Source organism: Oncorhynchus gorbuscha, linkage group LG04 (genome assembly GCF_021184085.1).
Source record: "Oncorhynchus gorbuscha isolate QuinsamMale2020 ecotype Even-year linkage group LG04, OgorEven_v1.0, whole genome shotgun sequence".
NCBI classification, from domain to species: Eukaryota; Metazoa; Chordata; class Actinopteri; order Salmoniformes; family Salmonidae; genus Oncorhynchus; species Oncorhynchus gorbuscha.
The window spans coordinates 78,158,400-78,177,984 of NC_060176.1; the positions used below are offsets into that span (position 1 = coordinate 78,158,400).

General features: G+C 45.1%; 1 protein-coding gene across 2 annotated transcripts in view; it reads right to left on the reverse strand.

Moving 5' to 3' along the window:
* The window catches only part of gak (cyclin G associated kinase), a 53,271-nt gene that overhangs the window by 13,271 nt on the left and 20,415 nt on the right, over window positions 1–19,585 (reverse strand). The window contains exons 10-15 of one of the 2 annotated variants that reach the window (XM_046348145.1): window positions 19,557–19,585; window positions 11,176–11,296; window positions 3,512–3,517; window positions 2,736–2,785; window positions 2,248–2,396; window positions 1,893–2,015 (exon numbers count right to left, since the gene is read on the reverse strand). The exon at window positions 19,557–19,585 is cut by the window's right edge and continues 47 nt beyond it. In XM_046348145.1, the coding sequence (XP_046204101.1) occupies window positions 1,893–2,015; window positions 2,248–2,396; window positions 2,736–2,785; window positions 3,512–3,517; window positions 11,176–11,296; window positions 19,557–19,585 (478 nt within the window). The remainder of the gene's footprint in view (window positions 1–1,892; window positions 2,016–2,247; window positions 2,397–2,735; window positions 2,786–3,511; window positions 3,518–11,175; window positions 11,297–19,556) is intronic. The other variant, XM_046348146.1, reaches the window with a different exon arrangement.

The following is a 19,585-nucleotide window of genomic DNA, read 5'->3' on the forward strand; positions in this document are numbered from 1 at the left end:
TGGTGTAGGGGTGTATGTGGTGTCTGTAGGTGGTGTAGGGGTGTCTGTAGGTGGTGTAGGGGTGTCTGTGGTGTCTGTAGGTGGTGTAGGGGTGTCTGTGGTGTCTGTAGGTGGTGTCTGTGGTGTCTGTAGGTGGTGTAGGGGTGTCTGTGGTGTCTGTAGGTGGTGTAGGGGTGTCTGTAGGTGGTGTAGGGGTGTCTGTAGGTGGTGTAGGGGTGGTGTAGGGGTGTCTGTGGTGTCTGTAGGGGTGTCTGTGGTGTCTGTAGGGGTGTCTGTGGTGTCTGTAGGTGGTGTCTGTAGGTGGTGTAGGGGTGTCTGTAGGTGGTGTAGGGGTGTCTGTGGTGTCTGTAGGTGGTGTCTGTGGTGTCTGTAGGAGTGTCTGTGGTGTCTGTAGGAGTGTCTGTAGGTGGTGTAGGAGTGTCTGTGGTGTCTGTAGGTGGTGTAGGGGTGTCTGTAGGTGGTGTAGGGGTGTCTGTAGGTGGTGTAGGGGTGGTGTAGGGGTGTCTGTGGTGTCTGTAGGGGTGTCTGTAGGTGGTGTCTGTGGTGTCTGTAGGTGGTGTCTGTGGTGTCTGTAGGTGGTGTCTGTGGTGTCTGTAGGTGGTGTAGGGGTGTCTGTGGTGTCTGTAGGTGGTGTCTGTGGTGTCTGTAGGTGGTGTAGGGGTGTCTGTGGTGTCTGTAGGTGGTGTCTGTGGTGTCTGTAGGTGGTGTCTGTGGTGTCTGTAGGTGGTGTCTGTGGTGTCTGTAGGTGGTGTCTGTGGTGTCTGTAGGTGGTGTCTGTGGTGTCTGTAGGTGGTGTCTGTGGTGTCTGTAGGTGGTGTAGGGGTGTATGTGGTGTCTGTGGGTGGTGTCTGTGGTGTCTGTAGGTGGTGTCTGTGGTGTCTGTAGGTGGTGTAGGGGTGTCTGTAGGTGGTGTAGGGGTGTATGTGGTGTCTGTAGGTGGTGTAGGGGTGTCTGTGGTGTCTGTAGGTGGTGTCTGTGGTGTCTGTAGGTGGTGTAGGGGTGTCTGTGGTGTCTGTAGGGGTGTATGTGGTGTCTGTGGGTGGTGTCTGTGGTGTCTGTAGGTGGTGTCTGTGGGTGGTGTATGTGGTGTCTGTAGGTGGTGTAGGGGTGTATGTGGTGTCTGTGGGTGGTGTCTGTGGTGTCTGTAGGTGGTGTCTGTAGGTGGTGTCTGTAGGTGGTGTCTGTAGGTGGTGTCTGTAGGTGGTGTCTGTAGGTGGTGTAGGGGTGTCTGTAGGGGTGTCTGTAGGTGGTGTCTGTGGTGTCTGTGGTGTCTGTAGGTGGTGTCTGTGGTGTCTGTAGGTGGTGTAGGGGTGTCTGTGGTGTCTGTGGGTGGTGTAGGGGTGTCTGTGGTGTCTGTGGGTGGTGTAGGGGTGTCTGTGGGTGGTGTAGGGGTGTCTGTGGGTGGTGTAGGGGAGTCTGTGGTGTCTGTGGGTGGTGTAGGGGAGTCTGTGGTGTCTGTGGGTGGTGTAGGGGAGTCTGTGGTGTCTGTGGGTGGTGTAGGGGAGTCTGTGGTGTCTGTGGGTGGTGTAGGGGAGTCTGTGGTGTCTGTGGGTGGTGTAGGGGAGTCTGTGGTGTCTGTGGGTGGTGTAGGGGAGTCTGTGGTGTCTGTGGGTGGTGTAGGGGAGTCTGTGGTGTCTGTGGGTGGTGTAGGGGAGTCTGTGGTGTCTGTGGGTGGTGTAGGGGAGTCTGTGGTGTCTGTGGGTGGTGTGGTGTCCGTCTGTGGTGTCCGTCTGTGGTGTCCGTCTGTGGTGTCCGTCTGTGGTGTCCGTCTGTGGTGTCCGTCTGTGGTGTCCGTCTGTGGTGTCCGTCTGTGGTGTCCGTCTGTGGTGTCCGTCTGTGGTGTCCGTCTGTGGTGTCCGTCTGTGGTGTCCGTCTGTGGTGTATGTGCTCACCAGGCAGTGGACTACGGCGATGTTCCTCTGGTCCTGTTTCAGCCACAGGTGCATGTTCTTACAGAGGCTGTAGAGGCTCCTCAGGTTGGGTGCCCGCCGGGCCTGCCAGCCACACTCCGACACCTACGGCAGGTCAGGAAGAGCTTTTAGGAACTCTATTTTCAAATAGGTGTCTGTCTAGTGACTATACCTCATACTAAACTTTAACTTTTACACAGATCGCAAGATTCGCTCAAATAATCAGGGAAGCACAAACCAGCGCACCAGTAGAATTGTTCCTCAAAACCCTCCTTTCTTTACCTAATACCTAATAGTAAATAAAGGTCATATTCTGTCTGGTGGTGGGCTGCCTTACCCTGTTGTGGAAGCGGGTGGGTCTGTAAGAGCGCTTGGTCAAGTTGTAGACGGCGTAGTGTCCTGCATGACGGCCATCCAGGAAGAGACGCACATCCTCCATGTTGTTCTTAATGGCAGACTCCACTCCCTCCGCCGGGAAGGACATGACTGAGCGTACACACACACACACACACACACACATTACACAAGAGAACAGAGTGAACCATCACATTACTTTTGAAAACACTACAGATAGATGGAGCTTCTACTCTGCTCAGAGACATTAGAACCATTTGAGAATTATTTTTTGGTTGGTCATATTTTTATTTTGTCATATTCAAGGACAAGCCACAAAGCAACACAGTTTAGGTGATCGAAGACAATAAAAAAATCCATAATAGTGTATAATGAAAAAGCCTGGTTCCAGATCTGTTTGGGCCATCATTTCCCTACCAAACAAGACGACACAAAAGTGATCTAGGACAAGGCTAGAATGAGGGTACATACCTGCTATTCTAGAGGTGATGTAAGAGATATCCAGGTCTCCCTTTGTATAACTGAGAGGAGAAACAAACAATGGGTACAATTCAGATCTGTTGTTTCAAACGCAGAGGACACTTGGTTCCCGGACAATACTGAAGGAACTGGAACAAAAAAATAAAATGGGCAATCTAGTTGCCAAATTTCAAAAGGGCATTCTGGTTGTATCCCAATATCTCCTCCTTCCTCCTGTAGTGTGCCCTTGTTGACTACTACCCATAAATGTAAAAGTGTTGGATTGGCATAGGGAGTTTGCATACATCAGTCATTTACCTGTGAACAAGTGCACACTTCAAGAGAGAGGAGAGTATTGGGTCACACACCGACTATATTCAGTTGTGTGTAGAAGCATTTCACTGCAATGACACATTTTATCTCACTATCATCACACATTGTCAATGATAGAGACTTTAAAAAAACTAGATTTAAATACTGTACTTTTTCCACCACAAATCTAGTCTAAACTGAAGAAAACTAGTTGGATCTATGGGATTAAAAAGAACAGCAACAGATGTAGGCGAGTTAGGAAAATGAACGTTGGTGAGATGTTGGTTTTTAGTAGGCGGTGGAGGATTAGAATTCAAACCATGTTTCAACTCAAACCGCATATTCACTTTGTGCTGCTAACATGGGATTATGGACACAGCAGCGTGAATATTTTGCAGACTATGGCCACACACACACACAAACACACACAGGACATGAGGCGGGTACAAAGAGGGCGTGTAGTATCCCATATTTACCTGGGGCTACAGGAAGGAGTTTATAGGACCATGAGTTGTGGTAGAGACAGAGTTCATAAAACAAAATCAGAAAAAACACAAAACAGAACTAAATGGGCGAACCAATGAATCAAAACAGAACTAAATGGGCGAACCAATGAATCAAAACAGAACTAAATGGGCGAACCAATGAATCAAAACTGAACTAAATGGGTGAACCAATGAATCAAAACTGAACTAAATGGGCGAACCAATGAATCAAAACAGAACTAAATGGGCGAACCAATGAATCAAAACAGAACTAAATGGGCGAACCAATGAATCAAAACAGAACTAAATGGGCGAACCAATGAATCAAAACAGGATGATTGGACAAGGGTGGGTGGGTGGGGTGAGTTATCAGATCCAAGAGAGAATGGTGTGTGTGAGTGTGTGAGTGGAGCTTGCATGGGCAGAGATATTTGCGACAATGCAGAAAGGGAAACAGTCTTTCTGAGCAGTGTGTGTGTGTGTGTGTGTGTGTGTGTGTGTGTGTGTGTGTGTGTGTGTGTGTGTGTGTGTGTGTGTCAGGTTTTCAGTTTTGGAAATGTGGCACCAGACATTTGACCGGCAGCATTTTAATTTACCGGATATTTGAGAAATTTAACAGATCCATATGCATTGGGTGCGTAACCGGATTAGGGCGTCCACCCACGTTTCTCAAAATGACAGAAATCACATTTTCATTACGATAATTCATATTAACAGAACTTGCAAGTCGACAACGCGCACTCCTTCTTACCCAATTACAAGGCGCACTCCTTCTTACCCAATTACAAGGCGCACTCCTTCTTACCCAATTACAAGGCGCACTCCTTCTTACCCAATTACAAGGCGCACTCCTTCTTACCCAATTACAAGGCGCACTCCTTCTTACCCAATTACAAGGCGCACTCCTTCTTACCCAATTACAAGGCGCACTCCTTCTTACCCAATTACAAGGCGCACTCCTTCTTACCCAATTACAAGGCGCACTCCTTCTTACCCAATTACAAGGCGCACTCCTTCTTACCCAATTACAAGGCGCACTCCTTCTTACCAATTACAAGGCGCACTCCTTCTTACCCAATTACAAGGCGCAACCCAATTACAAGGCGCACTCCTTCTTACCCAATTACAAGGCGCACTCCTTCTTACCCAATTACAAGGCGCACTCCTTCTTACCCAATTACAAGGCGCACTCCTTCTACCCAATTACAAGGCGCACTCCTTCTTACCCAATTACAAGGCGCACTCCTTCTTACCCAATTACAAGGCGCACTCCTTCTTACCCAATTACAAGGCGCACTCCTTCTTACCCAATTACAAGGCGCACTCCTTCTTACCCAATTACAAGGCGCACTCCTTCTTACCCAATTACAAGGCGCACTCCTTCTTACCCAATTACAAGGCGCACTCCTTCTTACCCAATTACAAGGCGCACTCCTTCTTACCCAATTACAAGGCGCACTCCTTCTTACCCAATTACAAGGCGCACTCCTTCTTACCCAATTACAAGGCGCACTCCTTCTTACCCAATTACAAGGCGCACTCCTTCTTACCCAATTACAAGGCGCACTCCTTCTTACCCAATTACAAGGCGCACTCCTTCTTACCCAATTACAAGGCGCACTCCTTCTTACCCAATTACAAGGCGCACTCCTTCTTACCCAATTACAAGGCGCACTCCTTCTTACCCAATTACAAGGCGCACTCCTTCTTACCCAATTACAAGGCGCACTCCTTCTTACCCAATTACAAGGCGCACTCCTTCTTACCCAATTACAAGGCGCACTCCTTCTTACCCAATTACAAGGCGCACTCCTTCTTACCCAATTACAAGGCGCACTCCTTCTTACCCAATTACAAGGCGCACTCCTTCTTACCCAATTACAAGGCGCACTCCTTCTTACCCAATTTACTCCTTCTTACCCAATTACAAGGCGCACTCCTTCTTACCCAATTACAAGGCGCACTCCTTCTTACCCAATTACAAGGCGCACTCCTTCTTACCCAATTACAAGGCGCACTCCTTCTTACCCAATTACAAGGCGCACTCCTTCTTACCCAATTACAAGGCGCACTCCTTCTTACCCAATTACAAGGCGCACTCCTTCTTACCCAATTACAAGGCGCACTCCTTCTTACCCAACCCAATTACAATTACAAGGCGCACTCCTTCTTACCCAATTACAAGGCGCACTCCTTCTTACCCAATTACAAGGCGCACTCCTTCTTACCCAATTACAAGGCGCACTCCTTCTTACCCAATTACAAGGCGCACTCCTTCTTACCCAATTACAAGGCGCACTCCTTCTTACCCAATTACAAGGCGCACTCCTTCTTACCCAATTACAAGGCGCACTCCTTCTTACCCAATTACAACCCAATTACAAGGCGCACTCCTTACCCAATTACAAGGCGCACTCCTTCTTACCCAATTACAAGGCGCACTCCTTCTTACCCAATTACAAGGCGCACTCCTTCTTACCCAATTACAAGGCGCACTCCTTCTTACCCAATTACAAGGCGCACTCCTTCTTACCCAATTACAAGGCGCACTCCTTCTTACCCAATTACAAGGCGCACTCCTTCTTACCCAATTACAAGGCGCACTTACCCAATTACAAGGCGCACTCCTTCTACCCAATTACAAGGCGCACTCCTTCTTAATTACAAGGCGCACTCCTTCTTACCCAATTACAAGGCGCACTCCTTCTTACCCAATTACAAGGCGCACTCCTTCTTACCCAATTACAAGGCGCACTCCTTCTTACCCAATTACAAGGCGCACTCCTTCTACCCAATTCTTCTTACCCAATTACAAGGCGCACTCCTTCTTACCCAATTACAAGGCGCACTCCTTCTTACTTCTTACCCAATTACAAGGCGCACTCCTTCTTACCCAATTACAAGGCGCCAATTACTCCTTCTTACCCAATTACAAGGCGCACTCCTTCTTACCCAATTACAAGGCGCACTCCTTTCTTACCCAATTACAAGGCGCACTCCTTCTTACCCAATTACAAGGCGCACTCCTTCTTACCCAATTACAAGGCGCACTCCTTCTTACCCAATTACAAGGCGCACTCCTTCTTACCCAATTACAAGGCGCACTCCTTCTTACCCAATTACAAGGCGCACTCCTTCTTACCCAATTACAAGGCGCACTCCTTCTTACCCAATTACAAGGCGCACTCCTTCTTACCCAATTACAAGGCGCACTCCTTCTTACCCAATTACAAGGCGCACTCCTTCTTACCCAATTACAAGGCGCACTCCTTCTTACCCAATTACAAGGCGCACTCCTTCTTACCCAATTACAAGGCGCACTCCTTCTTACCCAATTACAAGGCGCACTCCTTCTTACCCAATTACAAGGCGCACTCCTTCTTACCCAATTACAAGGCGCACTTACCCAATTACAAGGCGCACTCCTTCTTACCCAATTACAAGGCGCACTCCTTCTTACCCAATTACAAGGCGCACTCCTTCTTACCCAATTACAAGGCGCACTCCTTCTTACCCAATTACAAGGCGCACTCCTTCTTACCCAATTACAAGGCGCACTCCTTCTTACCCAATTACAAGGCGCACTCCTTCTTACCCAATTACAAGGCGCACTCCTTCTTACCCAATTACAAGGCGCACTTCTTACCCAATTACAAGGCGCACTCCTTCTTACCAATTACAAGGCGCACTCCTTCTTACCCAATTACAAGGCGCACTCCTTCTTACCCAATTACAAGGCGCACTCCTTCTTACCCAATTACAAGGCGCACTCCTTCTTACCCAATTACAAGGCGCACTCCTTCTTACCCAATTACAAGGCGAAGTCCTTCTTACCCAATTACAACGCGAAGTCCTTCTTACCCAATTACAACGCGAAGTCCTTCTTACCCAATTACAACGCGAAGTCCTTCTTACCCAATTACAACATGCACTTTGAAGATGTCAGAATAACGCTCCGCGTTTACTTTTCCTCAGACAAGACGAGTAACAAACAGCTGAATCACTACCCCCCATCACTACCCCCCCCCATCACTACCCCCCCATCACTACCCCCCCCCATCACTACCCCCCATCACTACCCCCCCCCATCACTACCCCCATCACTACCCCCCATCACTACCCCCCCATCACTACCCCCCCAAACTTTAAAAAGCAAATGAGTCCGATGCAACAGATCAGAACAGTTTGCTTAAAATGTTTATAAAGTATTATTTCTTCACAATATAAGCGCAGCAATGCACACAAGGTAGTAGGTTACAAGCACATGTTTGTTCCATAAGTAACAGGTGACAGGTTTCATGTGACAGAAATGAGTGGAGATCTTAACATGCAACAGCTAGCATGGGTTGCTAATATGACCTCTGATTGTGTCTTTGGCTACGAGACAATGGTAAATAAGTTGATATAAAATAATAGCCTCCACGGCTGTGGTCTGATGTTGCCGAGGCTACTTTGGAGCATGGTAAGACATGCCTCATGATATGTAGTAAAACATACAGGTTTCATACAATTCAGAAGCTATACGTTCTCAAAAATGGACACTGCCTCCAGCTCATTGCAAAGTGGTATGACGCTGATAAACTCTGCCTTCCGTTGCCTGTGCATTTACTGTTTTGAGATGCTGTAGCAGCAGCAGCCCTCGCGCTGATCCATTTTCCACTCAAACGCTTTATGAGAATGAACCTATAGACCGATAAGCATGACTTGTCAAATGTATTTCCATCAAACTAGTATTTAAAACCTAAAAAGCATTATTTCACAATGGGATTTTTTTACTGTTCTGGACATTTGGCCGCTGCCACTTCTATTTAAATATAAATACATATACATATATATACACACATTTTATTTTTTTCATTTTAAATGTAAAATTGATTTTTTTTTTTTTTTTTTATCGGCCAAAAGCTGGCTATTACCGGCTAATGGAATGGAAGACGTTTGGAACCAACAAAACCCTTCCTGGAGCTGGGCGACCGGCCAAACTGAGCAATAGGGGGAGAAGGGCCTTGGTCAGGGAGGTGACCAAGAACCCAATGGTCACTCTGACAGAGCTCCAGAGTTCCTCTGTGGAGATGGGAGAACCTTCCAGGTGGACAACCATCTCTGCAGTACTCCACCAATCAGGCCTTAAGGGTACAGTGGCTAGACAGAAACCTCTCCTCAGTAAAAGGAACATGACAGCCGGCATAGAGTTTGCCAAAAGGCACCTAAAGACTCTATGGTCTGATGAAACCAATATTGAACTCTTTGGCCTGAATGCCAAGCGCCACATCTGGAGGAAACCTGGCACCATCCCTACGGTGAAGCATGGTGGTGGCAGCATCATGTGGGGGGATGTTTTTCAGCGGCAGGGACTGGGAGACTAGTCAGGATCGAGGCAAAGATGAACGGAGCACAGAACAGAGATTCTTGATGAAAACATGCTCCAGAGCACTCAAGACCTCAGACTGGGGCAAAGGTTCACCTTCCAACAGGACAACGACCCAAAGCACACAGCCAAGACAACGCAGAAGTGGCTTTGGGACAAGTGTCTGAATCTTCTTGAGTGGCCCAGCCAGAGCCCGGTTGAACATCTCTGGAGAGACCTGAAAATAGCCGTGTAGCGAAGCTCCCCATCCAACCTGACAGAGCTTGAGAGGATTTGCAGAGAATAATTGGAGAAACTCCCCAAATACAGGTGTGCCAAGCTTGTAGCGTCATACCCAAGAAGAATCAATGCTGTAATCGTTGCCAAAGGTGATTCAACAAAGTACTGAGTAAAGGGTCTGAGTACTTATGTAAACATGATATTTAAGTTTTTATTTTACAAATTTGCACGAATGTAGAATGTATAATATAATAATAGATTTTTTATTTTTTATATATATAAATTAGCAAACATTTAAAAAAATATATGTTTTTTGCTTGGTCATTATGGGATATTGTTTGTAGATTGATGAGGAAATAAAACAACTTAATCCATTTTACAATAAGGCTGCAACGTATCAAATTGTGGCAAAAGTCAAGGGGTCTGAATCATTTCCAAATGCCAAGTGTATCGTGGTGTTTCTCAGTATAATGTGTATCATGGTGTTTCTCAGTGTAATGTGTATCATGGTGTTTCTCAGTATAATGTGTATCATGGTGTTTCTCAGTGTAATGTATATATATCTTGGTGTTTCTCAGTATAATGTATCGTGGTGTTTCTCAGTATAATGTATCGTGGTGTTTCTCAGTATAATGTATATCGTGATGTTTCTCAGTATAATGTGTATCGTAATGTTTCTCAGTATAATGTATATCGTGATGTTTCTCAGTATAATGTATATATATATATCGTGGTGTTTCTCAGTATAATGTATCGTGGTGTTTCTCAGTATAATGTGTATCGTGGTGTTTCTCAGTGTAATGTATATATATATATCGTGGTGTTTCTCAGTATAATGTATATATATATCGTGGTGTTTCTCAGTGTAATGTATATATATCGTGGTGTTTCTCAGTATAATGTATATATATCGTGGGGTTTCTCAGTATAATGTATCGTGATGTTTCTCAGTATAATGTATATCGTGATGTTTCTCAGTATAATGTATATATATATCGTGGTGTTTCTCAGTGTAATGTATATATATCGTGGTGTTTCTCAGTATAATGTATATATATCGTGGGGTTTCTCAGTATAATGTATCGTGATGTTTCTCAGTATAATGTATATCGTGATGTTTCTCAGTATAATGTGTATCGTGATGTTTCTCAGTATAATGTATATCATGGTGTTTCTCAGTATAATGTATATCGTGATGTTTCTCAGTATAATATGTATTGTGGTGTTTCTCAGTATAATGTATATCGTGATGTTTCTCAGTATAATGTGTATCGTGATGTTTCTCAGTATAATGTGTATCGTGGTGTTTCTCAGTATAATGTATCGTGGTGTTTCTCAGTGTAATGTAGTGATGTTTCTCAGTGTAATGTAGTGATGTTTCTCAGTGTAATGTATATCGTGGTGTTTCTCAGTATAATGTATATATATCGTGGTGTTTCTCAGTATAATGTATCGTGGTGTTTCTCAGTATAATGTATATCGTGATGTTTCTCAGTATAATGTATATCATGGTGTTTCTCAGTATAATGTGTATCGTGATGTTTCTCAGTATAATGTGTATCGTGGTGTTTCTCAGTATAATGTATCGTGGTGTTTCTCAGTGTAATGTAGTGATGTTTCTCAGTGTAATGTATATCGTGGTGTTTCTCAGTATAATGTATATATATCGTGGTGTTTCTCAGTATAATGTATCGTGATGTTTCTCAGTATAATGTATCGTGGTGTTTCTCAGTGTAATGTAGTGATGTTTCTCAGTGTAATGTATATCGTGGTGTTTCTCAGTATAATGTATATATATCGTGGTGTTTCTCAGTATAATGTATATATATCGTGGTGTTTCTCAGTATAATGTATCGTGATGTTTCTCAGTATAATGTATCGTGATGTTTCTCAGTATAATGTATCGTGATGTTTCTCAGTATAATGTATCGTGATGTTTCTCAGTATAATGTATATATATCGTGATGTTTCTCAGTATAATGTATCGTGATGTTTCTCAGTATAATGTATTGTGATGTTTCTCAGTTCTAACGTATTGCAGGTGTTTTCTGAGCCAACTGTCTCTCACCTGGCCACAGACTGGATGACTTTAGAGGAGGTGTCTTTGATGTTGGTCAGAAAGCGTTCGGTTCCTCCCTTCAGGATGTCGAGAAAGCCCCCGCCCTGGTCCGGGTCTGCACCGTACACCCCTGAAACACACAGGAAGGAGACAAAGTCATGGGTCAGCGCACAAAAGTGGTTTCACACATTAAGCATCTGGAAATAAACATACCTTTCTTAAGCTAATCATCAATTTACATTTATCACACTATCTGTGACCGGTGTCAAACATCCTGGCCACAGGTGGTTTGAGTAAAAAAAGAAAGACATAATAATAAAAACACTAATACATTCCTGGAGACGGGTTTCAGCACAATATACTTTAAAATGACTCAAATCTAAACTGTGTTTAAATGATAATGGGACCTACATTCAGTTTCTTGACTGTGTCCAGCTTCTAATAATCTTTTAAATAAAAGGCTAGAGAGTCAGGGAGCTTAAAATTAATAATAATAACATTTATAACAATAACATGGATAGAGGACTACTTATTGCACTGCGAGGAGATACAAATCTATTTTCAACGCGGCCTTCCGGACCTCATTGAAGACAAAAATGCGGCACCCGGGCCAAAATTTGTTTTGACACCAATGAAATCTGTTCCCAAGTATTCTCTGCATAATAGAGACACACAATCGTATACAAATGTAAACAAGGTTTGAAATGATTATGTTTTAGTCAAGCATATCAGTTTGGGTTTCATCTGGTCAATGCAGCCCACCCGACCATCCACTCAAGAAAGAAAAATTGGCCCATGGCTGAATCTAGTTGATAAACCCTGGACTAGACAATAAGGTTTGACATGAGTCTACAACTCATTGAATTGGGTCCTCTGTCTTCTTTTCTCCATGTTGTTTTTAGAGGGATGACGTAACCCTGAATTTATCCGATAACACGTCTGCTGCGAAACATTTTGCTACAGTGTGGCACTATTGAATACATTCCAGACAGTGCTTCATTTGTAATATGGGACGTGCTGGAACAAAAAATGAGCATTGCAGAAGTTGTACACACGGGGGGAATTTATTGCAGCCTTTGAGTCCTGGAAAAAATGTGGGCTTTCATAAAATACATTTCATGCAATTCTACATGACTGGAGACTTTCGCAGAATCTTTAATATCTCACAAATTATCGAAATGACAGGCTACAAACCGATCAATAAAAACATCCTCGTTTTCAATCCATCAATAGCCTAGCTGAGTGTAGAAACACATGACTGTAGGTTACAATACGAGCAGGAAATTAGTCCAAAACATCTTCCCAGTTTCACTGACTCAGCTCACTCAGTAGACAAAAGCTTCTCTCTCTCTCTTGCTTTACTTTGTAAAAAACAATGCTGTTCACCCAGTAGGCCTATTTTGAAGTTAATAAACAAACAGATTAGTATTTTATTTCCAGGCGGAATTAATTGCTTTCCAACCTGTGTTTTCCAGCTATTGTATTGCAAATATTGCAAAAGGTCTGTTTTGGCTGCATGCTATTCACTGACAGATCTGACACGCATTACCGCAAGTAGGCATGCCTAGGTAAAAAAAATAATACAAATTAGCTACGGATCCTCTGTGGCTAAATTATAGGTGTACTCTTGATGTAGTATTGGAAATTATTTAATTTCTTTCTTAACAGAATGCAAAGTGCTGCCTCACCTCCAGCACACTTCCCACAGCGAATATTCTATTAGGAAATAAATGATGATGTGAAATGCTGAAGAAATGAGAGGTGCCGGCTCTATCAGAGCACAGAGAGGGAGAGAGAGAGATCAGAGCACAGAGAGGGAGAGAGAGAGATCAGAGCACAGAGAGGGAGAGAGAGAGATCAGAGCACAGAGAGAGGGAGAGAGAGAGATCAGAGCACAGAGAGAGGGAGAGAGAGAGATCAGAGCACAGAGAGAGGGGAGAGAGAGATCAGAGCACAGAGAGAGGGAGAGAGAGAGATCAGAGCACAGAGAGAGGGAGAGAGAGAGATCAGAGCACAGAGAGAGGGAGAGAGAGAGATCAGAGCACAGAGAGAGGGAGAGAGAGAGATCAGAGCACAGAGAGAGGGAGAGAGAGAGATCAGAGCACAGAGAGGGAGAGAGAGAGATCAGAGCACAGAGAGGGAGAGAGAGAGATCAGAGCACAGAGAGGGAGAGAGAGAGATCAGAGCACAGAGAGGGAGAGAGAGAGATCAGAGCACAGAGAGGGAGAGAGAGAGATCAGAGCACAGAGAGGGAGAGAGAGAGAGATCAGAGCACAGAGAGGGAGAGAGAGAGATCAGAGCACAGAGAGGGAGAGAGAGAGATCAGAGCACAGAGAGGGAGAGAGAGAGATCAGAGCACAGAGAGGGAGAGAGAGAGATCAGAGCACAGAGAGGGAGAGAGAGAGATCAGAGCACAGAGAGGGAGAGAGAGAGATCAGAGCACAGAGAGGGAGAGAGAGAGATCAGAGCACAGAGAGGGAGAGAGAGAGATCAGAGCACAGAGAGGGAGAGAGAGAGATCAGAGCACAGAGAGGGAGAGAGAGAGATCAGAGCACAGAGAGGGGAGAGAGAGATCAGAGCACAGAGAGGGAGAGAGAGAGATCAGAGCACAGAGAGGGAGAGAGAGAGATCAGAGCACAGAGAGGAGAGAGAGAGATCAGAGCACAGAGAGGGAGAGAGAGAGATCAGAGCACAGAGAGGGAGAGAGAGAGATCAGAGCACAGAGAGGGAGAGAGAGATCAGAGCACAGAGAGGGAGAGAGAGATCAGAGCACAGAGAGGGAGAGAGAGATCAGAGCACAGAGAGATCAGAGCACAGAGAGGGAGAGAGAGATCAGAGCACAGAGAGATCAGAGTACAGAGAGGGAGAGAGAGATCAGAGCACAGAGAGGGAGTGAGAGAGATCAGAGCACAGAGAGGGAGTGAGAGAGATCAGAGCACAGAGAGGGAGTGAGAGAGATCAGAGCACAGAGAGGGAGTGAGAGAGATCAGAGCACAGAGAGGGAGAGAGAGATCAGAGCACAGAGAGGGAGAGAGAGATCAGAGCACAGAGAGGGAGAGAGAGAGATCAGAGCACAGAGAGGGAGAGAGAGAGATCAGAGCACAGAGAGGGAGAGAGAGATCAGAGCACAGAGAGGGAGAGAGAGATCAGAGCACAGAGAGGGAGAGAGAGATCAGAGCACAGAGAGGGAGTGAGAGAGATCAGAGCACAGAGAGGGAGTGAGAGATCAGAGCACAGAGAGGGAGAGAGAGAGAGATCAGAGCACAGAGAGGGAGAGAGAGAGATCAGAGCACAGAGAGGGAGAGAGAGAGATCAGAGCACAGAGAGGGAGTGAGAGATCAGAGCACATAGAGGGAGAGAGATCATAGAAAGTGAATCTCATTTTAGTTCTGTGAGAGATACAGGCGTGCTTCTCTTGCACCACATAAATGGTCTATATAGGTTACAATACTGCCATAAACCCGGGCCAGCCCAACATGAATCAGTTCTTACTATATCAGGCACATTTTCACATTACGTGTTTTTTTTATTTCTTTTTTTTTTAAATGGGGCATGACAATTACAGAGGAATCCAAAATGCAACTACTCTGACAGCTTTCATTATAATTTTTATATTGCAAAACAGTGAAAATAAATTGTTTACGCCACAAGAGGTAGGCTACCTGATCCTGGCAAATGGGCTCCGTGAACGAAAGAGAACAAAACAGAGGTGCTGGATCCTGTTCTGGCTCAAATGGAGCCCTGACGCCAGGTGTGAATGAGTGCAGGAAGCATCACCACAGGGAGCCCCCAGTCTGTTCACCAGATGGCTGACTGCCAAAACAGCAATCCTCTTAACAGCCAAATACATAGCACCAGATAAACAGTAACAGTAGTAGCAGCAGCAGAAGTAGCAGTAGTAACAGTAGTAGTAGTAGTAGTAGTAGTAGTAGTAGTAGTAGTAGTAGTAGTAGTAGTAGTAGTAGTAGTAGTAGTAGTAGTAGTAGTAACAGCACAGTAAGAGCAGTAGTAGTAACAGCAGCAGAAGCAGTAGTAGTAGTAACATCAGCAGTAGTAGTAGTAACAGTAGTAGTAATACCAGTAAGAGTAGTAGTAGTAGTAGTTACAGTAAGAGTAGTAGTAGTAAAAGCAGCAGAAGCAGTAGTAGTAGTAACAGCAGCAGTAGTAGTAGTAGTAACAGTAGTAGTAGTAGTAGTAGTAACAGCAGCAGTAGTAGTAGTAACAGCAGCAGTAGTAGTAGTAACAGCAGCAGTAGTAGTAGTAACAGCAGCAGTAGTAGTAGTAACAGTAGTAGTAATACCAGAAAGAGTAGTAGTAGTAGTTACAGTAAGAGTAGTAGTAGTAGCAGCAGTAGTAGTAGTAGCAGCAGTAGTAGTAGTAGCAGTAGCAGTAATAGTAGCAGTAACAGTAGTAGTAGCAGTAGTAGCAGCAGTAGTAGTAACAGCAGCAGTAGTAGTAGTAACAGCAGTAGTAGTAGTAACAGCAGTAGTAGTAGTAGTAGCAGTAGTAGCAGTAACAGCAGCAGCAGTAGTAGTAGTAGTAGCAGTAACAGTAGTAGTACCAGTAGTAGTAGTAACAGCAGTAGTAGTAGTAACAGCAGTAGTAGTAGTAGTAGTAGTAGTAACAGCAGCAGTAGTAGTAGTAACAGTAGCAGTAACAGCAGCAGTAGTAGTAGTAACAGTAGCAGTAGTAGCAGCAATAGTAGTAGTAGTACCAGTAGTAGTACCAGTAATAGTAGTAGTAGTAGTAGTAGTACCAGTAGTATTAGTAGTAGTAGCAGCAGTAATAGTAGTAGTAACCGTAGTAGTAGTACCAGTAGTATTAGTAGTAGTAGCAGCAGTAATAGTAGTAGTACCAGTAGTAACAGTAGTACCAGTAGTAGTAGTAGTACCAGTAGTAGTAGTAGTACCAGTAGTAGTAGTAGTACCAGTACTAGTAGTAGTACCAGTACTAGTAGTAGTACCAGTACCAGTAGTAGTACCAGTACCAGTAGTAGTACCAGTAGTAGTACCAGTAGTAGTACCAGTAGTAGTACCAGTAGTAGTAGTAGTACCAGTAGTAGCAGCAGTAGCAGTAGTAACAGTATTAGTAGTAGTATCAGTTGCAATAGTAGTAGTACCAGTAGTAGTAGTAGTACCAGCAGTAGTACCAGCAGTAATAGCAGCAGCAATAGTAGTACCAGTAGCAGCAGTACCAGTAGAACCAGTAGTAGCAACATTAGTAGTAGTACCAGTAATAGCAACATTAGTGGTAGAAGTAGCAGCAGTAGTAGTAGTACCATTAGTAGGAACAGCAGTAGTAGCAACATTAGTAGTAGTACCAGTAGCAGTATTAGTAGTGTCCACTCCATAAGCACTCTTCCTTAAAAGTTACATTTCCAAGTATGATAGATTCAAACAAAAAAAAATTTCAGCCAAGATTATAATAAAGTTTTCCTACTAGATGTTTGCAATGCTCATTCTGAAAAGAGTCAATGTAAAGATCTATCCACAGGGAAAAGCAGGATATGAAAGTTGTATGCTTAGTATTTGAATTATTTTAGTGCCAGTAAAAAAAATGGAAAATACTAAGCATATAAACTTACAAATCCTGCCTGTGCTTTTCCCTGAGGATATATATTTTTATCTTCATAATATATATGAAATATCATCCATTCTGACTAAGATTTAAGTTGAAACTACATTTTGTGAGCCATATTGACGAGCCAGTCCCTTCCTAAGTGAGTGAGCTGTAAACCTTGTTCCAGCATTTAAATCTATAGGTTATTACTATTCTTAGTTTGTTTTTTTAAACACACTGAGTGCAAACATCAGGTGACAAGTGGACCACACCATGCAACTTCTAAGAGGACAAACACAGCAGCTGCTGGGTTGTGAGAGTGTGACCATCCGGCCTTCAGGTGAAGGTCTGTGATCAGGGGTCATACAGTGGGGCAAAAAAGTATTTAGTCAGCCACCAATTGTGCAAGTTCTCCCACTTAAAAAAAGAGAGGCCTGTAATTTTCATCATAGGTACACTTCAACTATGACAGACACAATGAGAAAAATCCAGAAAATCACATTGTAGGATTTTTAATGAATTTATTTGCAAATTATAGTGGAAAATAAGTATTTGGTCAATAACAAAAGTTTCTCAATACTTTGTTATATACCCTTTGTTGGCAATGACAGAGGTCAAACGTTTTCTGTAAGTCTTCACAAGGTATTCACACACGGTCGCTGGTATTTTGGCCCATTCCTCTATGCAGATCTCCTCTAGAGCAGTGATGTTATGGGGCTGTTGCTGGGCAACATGGACTTTCAACTCCCTCCAAAGATTTTCTATGGGGTTGAGATCTGGCGACTGGCTAAGCCACTCCAGGACCCTGAAATGCTTCTTAAGAAGCCACTCCTTCGTTGCCCGGGCGGTGTGTTTGGGATCATTGTCATGCTGAAAGACCCAGCCACGTTTCATCTTCAATGCCCTTGCTGATGGAAGGAGGTTTCCCTCAAAATCTCACGATACATGGCCCCATTCATTCTTTCCTTTACACGGATCAGTCGTCCTGGTCCCTTTGCAGAAAAACAGCCCCAAAGCATGATGTTTCCACCCCCATGCTTCACAGTAGGTATGGTGTTCTTTGGATGCAACTCAGCATTCTTTGTCCTCCAAACACGATGTGTTGAGTTTTTACCAAAAAGTTATATTTTGGTTTCATCTGACCATCTGACATTCTCACAATCTTCTTCTGGATCATCCAAATGGTCTCCAGCAAACTTCAGACGGGCCTGGACACGTCTGGCAGTGCAGGATTTGAGTCCCTGGCGGCGTAGTGTGTTACTGATGGTAAGGCTTTGTTACTTTGGTTCCAGCTCTCTGCAGGTCATTCACTAGGTCCCCCCGTGTGGTTCTGGGATTTTTGCTCACCGTTCTTGTGATCATGTTGACCCCACGGGGTGAGATCTTGCGTGGAGCCCCAGATCGAGGGAGATTATCAGTGGTCTTGTATGTCTTCCATTTCCTAATAATTGCTCCCACAGTTGATTTCTTCAAACCAAGCTGCTTGGTGTCTTTTATACTGATAACAAGTTCAAACAGGTGCCATTAATACAGGTAACAAGTGGAGGACAGAGGAGCCTCTTAAAGAAGAACTTACAGGTCTGTGAGAACCAGAAATCTTGCTTGTTTGTAGGTGACCAAATACTTATTTTCCACCATAATTTGCAAATAAATTCATTAAAAACCCTACAATGTGATTTTCTGGATTTTTTTCTCTAATTTTGTCTGTCATAGTTGACTTTTTAAGTGGGAGAACTTGCACAATTGGCAGCAGACTAAATATTTTTTTGCCCCACTGTGTGTGTGTGTGTGTATGTGTGTGTATATACAAACACACGAGACACACGCGACACACGCGACACACGCGACACACGCGACACACGCGACACACGAGACACACGAGACACACGAGACACACGAGACACACGAGACACACGAGACACACGAGACACACGAGACACACGAGACACACGAGACACACGAGACACACGAGACACACGAGACACACGAGACACACGAGACACACGAGACACACGAGACACACGAGACACGCGAGACACGCGAGACACGCGAGACACGCGAGACACGCGAGACACGCGAGACACGCGAGACACGCGAGACACGCGAGACACGCGAGACACGCGAGACACGCGAGACACGCGAGACACGCGAGACACGCGAGACACGCGAGACACGCGAGACACGCGAGACACGCGAGACACGCGAGACACGCGAGACACGCGAGACACGCGAGACACGCGAGACACGCGAGACACGCGAGACACGCGAGACACGCGAGACACACGCGAGACACACGCGAGACACACGCGAGACACACGCACACACACGCACACACGAGACACACGAGACACACGCACACACGAGACACACGAGACACACGCACACACGAGACACACGCACACACGAGACACACGCACACACGAGACACACGCACACACGAGACACACGCACACACGAGACACACGCACACACGAGACACACGCACACACGAGACACACGCACACACGAGACACACGCACACACGAGACACACGCACACACGAGACACACGCACACACGAGACACACGCACACACGAGACACACGCACACACGAGACACACGCACACACGAGACACACGCACACACGAGACACACGCACACACGAGACACACGCACACACGAGACACACGCACACACGAGACACACGCACACACGAGACACACGCACACACGAGACACACGCACACACGAGACACACGCACACACGAGACACACGCACACACGAGACACACGCACACACGAGACACACGCACACACGAGACACATGCACACACACACAGCGTTTGAACTCACCTGCGTTGTGGATGTTGTGGTTCTGGGCT